Here is a 12,916-nt window from a genome sequence, read left to right as displayed (position 1 = left end):
GGAGGAGGAGGAGGAGGAGAAGAGGGAGGGAAGAGAGAGAGAGAGACAAGAGAAGAAAAGAAAAAAACAAACCCGTCATTTGACAGCTTGGTTATTTTTAAAAGAAAATAAGAAAAAAAAATAAATAAAAAGCTGGGTTAGCCATAAGAGGCTCACTGGAAAGGATGCTAATAAACACTTCCAGAAAGACAAGGGCCGTTTTGTGGTAAGGGAATAAGAAGAGTGGTATTTATTCCTGAGTTTTAACTACTCGTGCGGCAGAAAGGGGCAAAGTTCCCATGTGTTTTCAGCATGGGCCATCTACAGAGGCCTGGGCCCCACCATAAGCCTCCTGAGGGCCTAGCCTGGCAAAGCAATTTTTCTGGATAGGATGCCCCTCAAATCTCAGAGTCACAAAGGGGTGCTGGCTCATTTACAGTCCAAGATCTCCCTCCTTCTGCGCCACCATGTAGGAGTCAGGCATGGGGTTCTCCTCATGGTACAAAGCAGAGGGGTACAGAGGGATAGCAGGCTGCCTGACACGGCAAAGCATAAGTGAATCTCTATGAAATAAACTGTATTCTGCCAGGGCCACTACCTATTTGTATACTGTATTCTAGCCATTTTCTAGAAACAAGAATAGTTTTTCTACACCTCATTCAATTGTGACTCTTTTCTGTCAGTAAGATAAGGAAGGGTGTCTGTGGACAGCGAGGGGCTTCTAGGAAAAAGGTGGGAGGGAATACCCAGACCACTATACTCCACACCAGATGCCAGCAAGCATGTATCTTCCACTCTGTATGGCGTCCCTCCCGAGGCCCTGCTTAATGCTGCCGTTCAGAGATGTGAAAGGCCCTGAGATTTGCATTAAAATCCACCTGACCTGAAAGGCTTCTGTTTACCTTTTTAATAACGTAATTGCAAAAACACTGAAAGTGACTGTGCCAGGCTGTGTCAAAATGCTTCCTGTGCATTATTTCCAGAACCTCTCCTAAGTTAGTGCTATTATTAAACCCGTTTCACAAAGCTGGAAACTGAGGCCTAGAGGCCTCAGGAAGAACCTCACCTAAGGCCAGACAGGCAGCAACAAGTAACAGTGCCAGGACTGAGCCCAAGGACAATAATACACCAGGCCTGTGTTTTTAATCACATTGCTTCTAGTTTGCTAAAGAGAGAGGGAGCCCTAAAGAAGCCTCTTCCTACAGAGGCAGGAGGCAGGTAGAGGCACAGGTGGCAGTCTTCCTCACGGCTCCTTCATGCCCTGTGACCGTGGAATCAAGGGCCTCTCCTGGCTCCGTCCTCAGTAGCTTGGAGTACCCACCTACTTGCACAGGCATCCTGTCTTCTGCTAAGGACACTCTGCATACCAGCGTGACAAATACCAGTATGTACAAATGCAGCAGGGGATCACCGAGTGGATGCTAAGAAACAATGTCCCTCGCCTCACATTTCCTTATCTGTCATACCATATCCTGCCCTCCATGGTGCTGGTCTGAGAAAATGAGAAATGATATGGAGTAAAAGCTCCTTCCTGCTGCCTCTCGCTAGCCCAGAAGGCTGGGGAAGCACACTGGTACTTCTGTTAGAAGTGCAGAGGTACCTGAGGTCTCTGAGCCACTTTACTCAGACCTCTGGTCTAGACATTCCTGGTCCTCCAGCCCAGGGCTCCCACCCAGAGACTAAAGAACCCAAACAGCATCAGGGGACACCAGCCTGGAAATGAGACCCCCAGGCATTTATACTTGCCTTTGTAATCCCCGTGCCCAGCACACAGGTAGTAGTCAAGAAATTCTGAGTTACAATATATTTACATACATAATCAATGGTATAGCTTGGCAGGTACACATACACTCCTTCGCAATATGTGGAGCCCTGATAGCACAGTGGACTAAGCACTGAACTGCTAACTGGGAGGTGATTCCAGTGTAACAGCTACTATTTGGGGAAAAGATTTGCTTCTATAAAGATTTACAAGTTCGGGAACCCAGTTTGACTCTTTGTCTATACTGGCTCTGCAAACTCTCCTGTGCCATCTAGCACCCATCTTACTCATTCTCTGCTCCACTTACACCAGCCTCTTTCCTTGATCTCCCAGCCTCTTTTCCACCACTGGGCCTTTGCACATGCCACTCTTGCTACCTGTATGCTTTTCTTTTTCCATTAATGTAGACATTAACTTTCCTTCCTTTCAAGCTCAGTCAGTTTCCTCTGAAAAACTTCCTGTGACCCACATGATGGGATCAAAGCCTCTCTGACAACACCACACCTGGACTTTCTCTACTGTTCATATCCTATACCCCAATTCCATCTCTCCAGCCTGCCAATCTCCCTAATGGAAGGATCCCCAGCCCTCTCTTGTTAAACTGACAATCTCAGCATCACTTCCTGTTACCTTTGGGTGTATATTATTACCCCGCAGAAAGGGCTGTAGATATTTTAGTCTAGTAAAATAGACTAAAGGCAGAAAGCCTGCTCTTTTAACTCCAGGGAAAAGGATACATAGAATCAGGCCTCGGGGAGCTCTGGTGGCCTAGTGGCAAGAAGCTGCACTGCAATCCCAGAGGAGCACGGTTCGAATCCACCAGATGCTCTGCTGGGAAAGGAAGGACAATCTCCTCCTGTACCAGTCAGATCTGATTTGACGGTACACGCACACAAAAATTTAAATAAATAAATAAATAAAAAATAAGAATCAGGCCTCAACAAATCAAACTGCCTTAGGGATCACATTTCATTTATCCAACCAACTCTTCGCCAACTCTCAGCCATCCTGATGTGGAGTTTCTCCACATTTCTTAAAAAGGATCTATCTGTTCACAATACAAGAGCTCTGCTAATGAACAGCGCATGAAGAACTTCCAAAACAACTTACTCTATCCTCACCTGCTCACCTTGTTCTGGAACTTGGTGGGAGCTTGGTTAAGGTTCTCAGGTACTGGTTATAAGCTGTTATGTCCTCCCTGTCTTGGAGACAACATTCTCTTGAGCTTACCTGGCCAGGGTAAGCTATCACCTCCTTGGTAATCTCCTTCTGATTGACTTCTGGCCTCTTAAAACCTGTCTGAGGATCAGCTATGAGTCAGTTTTGACTTGACAGCAATGACTTGGACTAGTCCTCTCACTCCAGAAGCACAAAGACTCTGAGGTGCAGAGAAGCTAGGCTAACTGGTCCTCTGCTCCCAGATAGTAGGGATGCTCTTGCAAAAACTGACTTAGAAATAAATGCTGCTGAAGAAAGTAAGCTCCTAGCCATTGGTGTCAATGCCAGAAAAAAGAAAAAAAAAGTGCCCAGATTTTTCTGGGCAAAAAGCAGACAGCAACTAACAAGAGGAAGAAGGTGACTTCTGACACTCTTTTCCTTCAAGCTCTCTGCTAAGTCAACTGAGGTGGAAACTGGGTGGTGGCCAACTCTTTACCATACATATGTCTGTGGCTTACACTTGAGCTGCCATCAATGTTCCCCTCTTCTGATATGTTCTGATAGTTTATTTCCTTCTTTACTGCGGTTGGTTACAGGAACACCCACAAGCACCCAAGGCAATCACCAATCAGTGAGGAGGTGAGAGAAAATGAACTAAGACTGCTAGGACCTTCCAGGCTCTACTGACAAGCCTCTTCCCCCTCTCCTACTTGTGTAAAGTGGAAAATCACCACTAAGTTTCACAAAACAGAAATCTCACCCTACTGCTTGAATCTCTTCCTCAGAAGGTTCCAAGGAGAGTTGGTGGCAGGTGGGATTGAACCATCCACCTCCCAGCTAGCAGAAGAGTGGCTAATCATTGCACCACTGGGGCTGCTTTTGTTCTTCACCAATGACCTTGAATTGTCTTCTCTGTGTTTGCCTGGAATCATCTGTAACTAGCTTGAGTCACTTGGGGATTATGAAATGTTAACATTTCAATATAAAATAGCGTATTTGAGAAGGGAGCTTGCACTGGCCTTACGTCAGGGCCAGAATAAGCACACAGCCCGCTTCGGCCTTCAGGCCGATCTTTTACTCACTGGCTGCTTCTTTTTCTACGTGTGGCTGCTTCTTCCAGGGAGACCCTAAACTCCCACATGTGGTAATAATCTGGTAAATCTGTATATTTTTTCTTTTTCTTTCTAAGGTCCTGACACGGGCTCTCAGTTTTGTTTAACCCCATCAGTTTGTCAACTTCTAGTGGTATCTGTAGTAACACTCCCCTCAGGAAATGCTGTATTTCTCCTGACCATTTAATTATCACCTTTGGTGCAATGACTAGATCGACAAAGTGCCAGAGAGATGCCATTGTATGTGCGTCATCCACACGTATAGGAGAGTGTCTATCTGCTCTTTGGGGGAGACTTTGTTTATCTGACAGTAATCTTGAGCCAAATAAAAAGAAATGCTTCTGGATGGATCTCCAGGCACGCAGGCCCAGAGACCAGCCCACTCCACTGCCTTCTAGGCACGGTTACTCTGTGCAGTGTTGTGGTTAATTCTAATGGCTCTTGCTTTGAATATCCCAGAAAATCCCAGAATACGCAGTGCTGATAACAACTGACCCCACTTAGAACAGGCTGGCTTAAATTGACATTGCCAGCAAGCCAAGCTTGGGCAAGGAGAGGACCCATCTTTGTTTCTGGACTTTGACTCTCCAATGAGAATTTGCATTTCCACACCCAAAACCAAACCCAAGCCCACTGTGTTGGGTTAATTCTGACTCATAGTGACCCCTTCCCCTGCCTCCATGTCAATCTTTATCTTAAGGATCATCTGGTAGATTCCTCCTAATGTGTCCTGGCCTGAAAGTTTGGCTGAAACCTGTTTAGCATCATGGCAACACACAGGCCTCTCTACTGAGGGTTGTGTGGTAACTTCACAATGAAGTGTACTGGCTGGGAATGGAACAGGGTCTTCCACACAGCTCTAGAAAGTAATGATAAAATTAACAAAGGGTTTTTCCCATATGATTCACCATGAGCAAAGAGCAGACATATGGCCTTAGAGGGTAATGAGCAATGTGCAACTAGAGGTTCTGAAGCAGTGACTGAATGGATCCAGAATTGGGATACATGTTCTTAAAGGGCCTTCCCCACTCTGACATTCTCCAACATAATGACCTTGGGTCATTTCCTGAGGGTTTAGTATTATTTGTTTGTTTCATAAATCCCCAGAAACAAGCATGTTCGAGACATCTTTCCTTCTTATCTTATGAGTTGGGATTGGGGTGGGAGGAATGGATGAATTTACCATTACAGTTTCTGGTATAGCTTCAATTAATAAGGTTTCGGGGTTTGTCAGGGCTATCCTCTTGCAAAAGGCCACAATGGCCCAAATACAGAAGAGGCAGGCACAAATGTTTCTGGATTTACAAAGAATCACTTGCATCCTTTCAAACTCACAGAAGCCTTTTCTGATTGACTTGCGACATAGCTTTTCCTACACTAATAACAAGTGTCACCTTTAAAAAAAAAAGAAGACGTTAGAAATGACTGCCCTTCACCCCTGATAGCCCATCCCAGGAGCCACCACATAAGCATACATTGCAATGCAATCACAGCAATTTTCTCATTTCATGTGTAACCCGTACCAATTACTAGTGATAACAAATCATACAAGGAGTGATGCACATATATCATCCATGGAGCTGCCCTTCCAGATATACTCACACCCCATGAATAACAATTAAATGTACATAGTGTTTTGCCAAATTAGTATCTGATCAGTAATGTATTTTCATTCAGTTGTTAGGAAAATAGTGGCACTAGTCCAGGATTTTACAGGCATCCTGAACAAAAATAATAATAATTTTTAAAAAATGACACAATTTGCAAATATCCAGATGGTAAGCAGAGCCTTCCAGTTATTGGTTTGTGTGAAAGGTGGGTGGTTAACGCAGATAAGCAAAATGACTCAGGGCAGAGCTAACGGTGTCACCTCCACAGCTGAGCATGCAGAACTCAGCCAAAGACCAGCTGCTTGGTCTTGAGAAACAGAAAACGGAAGTTACCAAAACCTTCTCAAATGGGGACTTGTCAGCCCCACTCCTATGGGTCATGGCACTCTGTGAGGGGGGTTGTCAGAAGCACTAATGGGGAGGTCTCCTCCACTTAGGAGAAACTGGGCTTTTGATAGGCAATTTGCTTGGGTGGTTGGGTTCATCTTTGATGTGTTATGCAGTGAGGAGACCAGTGATTTAGTCATTTAGAGGCAACCTCATGTGGTTGGGAAAGTACAGGCTTCAGGGGAAGACCAGGGTGTGAATCTTGGTTCTTCCACCTCGTAGCTCAGCCATTCTGGGAAGACTCCTACCCTCTTCTGAGCCTCAATTTCTTTTGCAAAGCCACTGGTTACCACTGAGTCAGCCTCAACTTATGGTGATCTTCAGGATTCAGAGAACTGCTTCACAGGATTTTTAGTGCATCAGAGAGCTGGACAATGACTAACGAGGGCAGAAGCATCAATGCCTTTGAGTTGTAGTGCTGGAGAAGAGTCTTGAACATACCATAGACCTCCAAGAAAACAAATAGGTTTCTCTTGGAGAGGGTGAAACCAAGTTTCTCCTGGGAGGCTAGAATTTTGAAGCTCTATCTCACAAACTGTGGGCATGTAGCCAGGAGGGACTGGTCCTAGGAGAAGGACATCATGCTTGGAAGGGTGGAGAGACACTGCAGAAAAAGGAAGACCACAGATGAAATGATTTAATACAGTAACTGGGGCAATGGGGTTGGTGTCAGAATCAGTGAGACTGGCTCAGGACAGGGTAGGCTTCAGAGCTGTTGTACATAGGGTTGCTATGAGTCACAGGTGACATACAACAACATCATAAATAATATTACAGTAATTGCTCACCAGACCTTTTTTCTGAGGCACTTCTGGATGAACACAAATTTCCAACTCTTTAGTTATCAACCAAGAAAGTTAACCATTTGCTACATCCAAAACACTGGTGCAACTTACTCATGACAGTTGAGTCAGTTCTGACTCACAGTGACCCTCCATTGGGTTTCCAAAGTTGAAAGCTGTAACAGGAAGTGACTGCTCATTTTTCCTCCTTCAGAGCCAGTCGTGGCTTTGAAACGCAGGAGACATGAAGCTTTGGGGTTAACAGAACAACTCCATACAAACTATGCCACTGAGATCTTTCCTCCTAAACAAAAGTGGTCATCCTAACCTTACAGGACAATGATCAGAGTAAAGGACTCTAACAGGCTCCTAATGCACTGCTGGGCATAAAGCCACATTCAGGAAGTAAGGATAGGGATTAGGATATTTCTTACCAACTATTAAAAAAGATTTCTGGAGATGCAGAGACCTTGATCCTGAAGATGCTTCTATATACCAGACACTTCCCACACTCTACACGAGAATCTTCTCAGGCTTTCACTACAGTCCAAAGAGGCTGAACTATCATCATCCCTGTTTTATCACTAAGGAAGCTGAGGCTTAGAGAGGCACTGCACAAACATACCTCTGAGAAACTCCAGGCTTGGTTCCAGGCCACTGCAATAAAGGCAATATTGCAATATTGCAATAAACCAACAAGATGGTTTTGGTTTTCCAGGGCAGATATAAAGGTTCTATTCACACTATTAAGTAGTCAAACTATGCCTGAAGCTTGTCCCGGGTCCCACCACTAGCAGGTGGCAAAGACCCTGGCATTGTGATCCAGGCACATTATTCCAAACAAAATGCTTTGAACAGCCTCAAACATACACATTTAAGGTCAACCTACTTTCCTCTGAAAAACTGTTCCTGGTTGCTATGAGTTGTACTTGACTCAATGGCATCTAATAACAACAACAGTCCATGTCCATCTTGAATGCCCCAAATCACCACATTATTTTTCTAGGTGAACAAGCCACAGAATCACAGCTGAGTGGCCACAGCCAGATCTTATCAGCAAGTGAGGACTTTCTCTTGGTTACTCTGTGCTATGCCCCACCCAGAAACATCTCTAAGGTCACATGCTTCATGGGGTCTATTTAGTCATCTGAAGAAATTTCAGAGTTCTAAATTGATTAACTCCTCTGGGCTATTTCCATGCAACTGGTTGTATAGACTGCCAGTTCACATTGTATGATACATATTCCAAGAAATGTATAAATTATTGGACACTGGTTGACCCTTTCAGCTTTCCAGCTGGCATGCATACAAGGAGTACAGCCCCAGGTGAGCAGTTTTCAAAATGCATGTGTTGACTGACCGAGGCATAAATCACAGTGCATCACTGGGTTTACCAAACCCTTTATAGATAGATGAGGCTTGAAAAGCACCTTCTCAGCTACAAAAAGTACTCAAGGATATGTATTTTAAAATAAAGACTTAAAAGCATCTTCCTTGTTGAAGTGTCTTATATATCCTTTTCCTTTGCAGAGGTAGACACTCTGGGATACTTACCAGGGACACTGATATTAAAAGCTGGGCTAAAGTCATCAGACTCGGCACTGGATCTTGGCTCAGCTAATTTTCTTTGTAGCTTTCTGCAAGTTATCTAATCTCATTATTCTTATCCATAAAGTGGGGTGAATAATATGCTCTTTATATTAACTTTAAAGATCCCTGGTGGTGTAGTATGCAACACATTGGGCTGCTGACCAAGTGATCAGTGGTTTGAATCCCAGCTACTCTATGGAAGAAAGATGGGCAATCTACAGATGGAGGGTTGCTTTGAGTCAAAACCAACTCAATGTAACTGACAGGAGTGGGTTATGTTAACCTTATAACAACATGGGTAGGGCATCAAGTGAGATCTTCAAGAGAATCAAAGTCATTGCCTTGGAGTCTGAACCAACTCATAGCCTCCAAAGATCAATTAACCAAAGACTCCCCAGTGGCTTTGCGGAGGCTGTAAATGACATGGGTGGTTGCCCATCTTTCTCCTGCAGAGAGCCTCCACCCATTGGGTTGTCAGGGCAGCCCCCTACAGACTGCCACAAGAGCTCTCCAGTGAGACCCGAGATGAGGCAGAATTGGAAAAACAGCTATTGTAGCTATTAGCTGTCGCTGAGTTGGCCTCTGGCTCATGGTAATCCCGGATTTATGAACTCTACGAACAAGGGGATCAAACTATTATTATCCTAAGAACACTCAAGTCACCACCAGCAGACCAACTGTAGCTGAGCATGAGATGCATTAATAAATAAGATGAATCCAGGTCTCCTGCATGGAAAACAAGAATTCTACCGCTGAACGTCCACTGCCCTTTGGAAAAGGAACAGAATGTCATCTTTCCTCAGAGCCTGGCATTATTTCCAGGGCCACACAAAGATACTGGCTGAGCCAAGATCAGAACCTGTGTTTTGAGATGTAGTGCATTCTTCAATAACTCACATAAACAGACATTCGGTATATGCAAACTTTTGAAAACCATACAACCAAAAGCCAGCTGTCTTTCAAGCCAGATATATTCTTAGAAAGAAAAGAATAGAAATACCTCTTCATAGTCTTTATTAAATGTAAAATGGAAGTGAAACTCTTAAAAACCTTCTCGCCAGGCTCTGGCATCCTGAGCCAATCTACCCACTCACCCAAGTCTGCTTACATCAAAGGCAAATCTCCCGATGGGTAAGAAGTGATTTTAATTACAACTGGCGCAGTCCATTAGAGGTAACAACTCTCCTTTTACCAATTTGATCAGGTGTCCAGAAAAACTAACATGCCAAGAAGCCCTATCCCTCCTGGCACGGAAGACAGACAATAAATATGAAAAAGATGACTGGCACAAAGTGGCATCAATGATCAGAAGAAATAAGCTTCATGATGCTCACATGATGCTTCTCTGTGAAAGTCTGGAGCCATGGACTATAAGCTCCTTAGATTTCCCAGTTAACGATTAGAGCTGGAAAGATCTAGCTGGTTAAGGGTCTTAAAATGAAACATTTGTAATCCAACTCAGACATCAACATCTGAAAGAATACTAGACAAGATTAATAAGTAGCATTTTAGTAATATCATAATCCATGTAGACTACATTTAAATGTTTAAAAATTATTTCTTCCCCCCCTCGGCACTGGAAACTATCACTGCAATAATAACAACAAAACTGCAAAGCAATTAAATAAGAATCTTCAGTAGACATTGGCATCTTTTGTTTTTAAGAGAATATTTATTTTTGCAAAATTTTATTCAAGTGTATGGTGTCAAATGCACAAGAGTGACCACCACCCCAGCCCTCCCTGTGAGCCCTCCCCCAGCATACTTGACAGAATGACAAGAATGAACGCTGCAAGTATATTTTGTAACCACTGTTTTCCCTACAGCAAAGCCAGTGGGACTGATCACAACGTGTCTAAAGACCACAGGTGCTTTGCAGCAATTCCCTTGTGAGGGACAATGAATTTTCTTTTCTTGGTGGTTGGTTAGATCACCTTCTCTTTATATTATCCTCATGTTTTGCACAGAAAATGTGGTATCTTAAAAATGAAAACACTTTCAAAGCGCTCATAGTCAATGTCAAGTTTATAAACAATTATATAATCCTGTTTTTTTCCAAAGGCAGACTAGAGAATGCATGGTTTTTAAGCATTTACGCATACTGATGACACCTAGTGGTCAAAATTATATTTGAGTTCATTAGTTAATATTCCCCCTGTTAGGCAGTTCCATTCTGTTCAGTAGGGTCCCCACCAGTAATAGTTAACTTGCCATGACAGAGGTCTTACTCATGGAGAAGTGACCCACAAGGGTTGGGTGTCTTTTGTGCTGATAATAAAACCAGAAAGCTAGTCCCTAAACTGGGTTCAGTTTCTTTTTCTAAGTTGCTTGTTGTGCATTATGAGGAAGTGACAGGAAGTGTCACTAGATCTTGCTAGATCTAGGCGATGACGCTACAAGATGCATTGGCCTGAACATCTCTGCCTCAAGGCCTAGAGCAAAAGAGAAACGTCTCTAATTTATTGGAAGAAACAAAACAAAACACCAAAAACCCCTCAGTGGTGATTCCGGAAAAATATATACTATTTCCTAAAATCGTCCTTTTCTTATCTTTACTCCCACCTCACATCATGCACATAAAAGAGAAAAGAAATCACATTTTCTAATCTGGGTCCAGAGGGCCATTGAAGAAAATTAACACTTGATATTTGTGATGCCTAGAATGTACCTATACTCTTGGTAGGCCAAAAGTTAGATATAACAGATGTGCTTGCTTAAATCTTTAACGAAGATACTGAAAAACCACAGGGCAAACTGATGGCAACAGGGACTGATTTGAGTCCAGAGTGATTCTCACTATTCCCTTCACTCATTTCAATTTATTAACTAAATTTGGTTATGCTTTGCTTCCTTCCAAAGGGAGCTTGAGGGCAGGCAATTCATTAAATTATGGAGTTCCCACTGAAAACATAATTATCAACCTGAATCCCATGCAAGGCTATCCTGTCACCACCTCAATAAAGGTCCAAACGTCACTGGGCCATCACACTTTCAACGATGCTAGGGACAAAAACCTCTGTGAAAATGTGCATCAGAGCTGCAGTGGAGGGTGGGGGTGGTGCAGGGATAGAAGCCAGTTTGCATTCATCTTGCCCAAAGCTGATTCCCACCCGAGTTTGAGGTCAGCATGCAGCAGCCCTGACAATGAATCTCTGATGCTTGTCTCCCAAATATATAATTCAGTGACTCAACTGCGCACGGCTGAGCAGATCTGAGGGTGGTGGGTGCATGGGTGGGGCCCTCGAGAATGCAGACACAGGCCGGAAGCACACCTGCCCCCAGACTTTCCCCCTTCCATTCACTGGATGAGGAGGCGGAGTGGAGAACTTCCAGGTCCACACACGAGCGGCAGTGCTGAGCTGGCGCCCGTGGCTTCCACTCTACCTTGACCACAGCAAAGTTTTCACTTGTCGCCCAGCGAAAAAGCAACTCAAGACCGAATGAGAGAGAGAGGTACTTCCTACTCCAACCAGTCCATCTTTAAGGCTCTTTGTTAGGGAGAAGACACCATTCACTCTCAGGGAAGGCTCACGTGGCCCCCAAAGCACAGGCGAATTCCCAAAGGGGAGAGCTCTCCAATGTTTCCAGGCAGCTTCTCTCCGACCCACAGAGTTTAATTCATTTTCGGGATCCTGGTGGGAGGCACTCACGTACCCCATTAGCCTCCAGCTCCATGACACCCCCCCCCACACACACACCCCGCGCCACAGGTGACAACAGAGGTGCCATATCCTGTCTTGGCTGCCAAACAGCTGCAAGGCCAAGACTGGCAGCTGAGACGTCCGGAGGGGTCCCCGGGACCTCCTTGTCTCCCCCTCAAGCCAGGAAAACGGTGGCTGGAGGCGAAGTCCTTCCAGACGTCCGGCCCTGGCTGTCCCTCCGCCAGGTCCAGACGAAAGATGGACAGTGTGGGAGCCCTGCAGGACACAGGCGAGCAAGGAGGGGGTGAACGGACGGCTGCTCCCCGGCCAGAGACAAGGCGCCTAACCGGGCTCGGTCCAAAAGGAAGGGACGGGAGGGCGAGGAGAGATGGACAGAGGTGCAGGGACCCTGGGTCAGCATGTAAACTGGGGTGGAGCGAACAAGCACTGCAGGCAGGCAGGCAGGCAGGCAGGCAGACAAACAGACAGGAGAGGAAACCCAGAGAGTGAGACGTGGAGAGGTGCAGCCGGCGGGCACGGCCCCTACCTCGGCGTCCTTGGCCGGACTGCTGGCCGGGGGGACCTCCAAGCTGCAGTTCGCCCTCTTGACCGTGAGGTAGAAAGGATAATCCTTGGCCACCATGGCGGCTGCCGGGCCTGCCCTGTGGGATGTCACCGCTGACCCCAAGCGACCACAAAACTCCCAGGCGAAAGGGGGACTGAGCTCCACGGTGCCTGGAGGCAGCGCGACTCGCGGAGACAAGCGGCTTCTAGCGTCGCGGAGCAGCTGCCTGATCTCTGGCTGAAAGGAGGGTGGAGCCGCCGCCGGGCTTGCCCAGCGAGGGGCGGGGATCTAGCCAGGCCTCGCCCATTGCGGGCGGAGCGCGAGTGGGGC

General features: G+C 45.5%; 1 protein-coding gene across 2 annotated transcripts in view; it reads right to left on the bottom strand.

Annotated features, from left to right (window-relative positions):
- ARHGEF3 (Rho guanine nucleotide exchange factor (GEF) 3) overlaps positions 1-12,916 on the bottom strand; it is a 363,011-nt gene that overhangs the window by 54,785 nt on the left and 295,310 nt on the right. Inside the window, exon 1 of one of the 2 annotated variants that reach the window (XM_006892216.1) lies at positions 12,569-12,802. The exons of the other annotated variant lie outside the window; for it this stretch is intronic. Coding sequence (XP_006892278.1) covers positions 12,569-12,664 — 96 coding nt within the window. The 5' untranslated portion in view covers positions 12,665-12,802. Of the gene's footprint in view, positions 1-12,568; positions 12,803-12,916 lie in introns of those variants that run through there. 2 annotated transcript variants of the gene reach the window in all.

Source organism: Elephantulus edwardii, unplaced genomic scaffold, assembly GCF_000299155.1.
Source record: "Elephantulus edwardii isolate Elephantulus edwardi_28Jun2011 unplaced genomic scaffold, EleEdw1.0 scaffold00113, whole genome shotgun sequence".
Lineage (NCBI taxonomy): Eukaryota > Metazoa > Chordata > Mammalia > Macroscelidea > Macroscelididae > Elephantulus > Elephantulus edwardii.
Note: the sequence above shows the minus strand (reverse complement) of the source record. Positions and strands in the feature narration are given on the sequence as shown.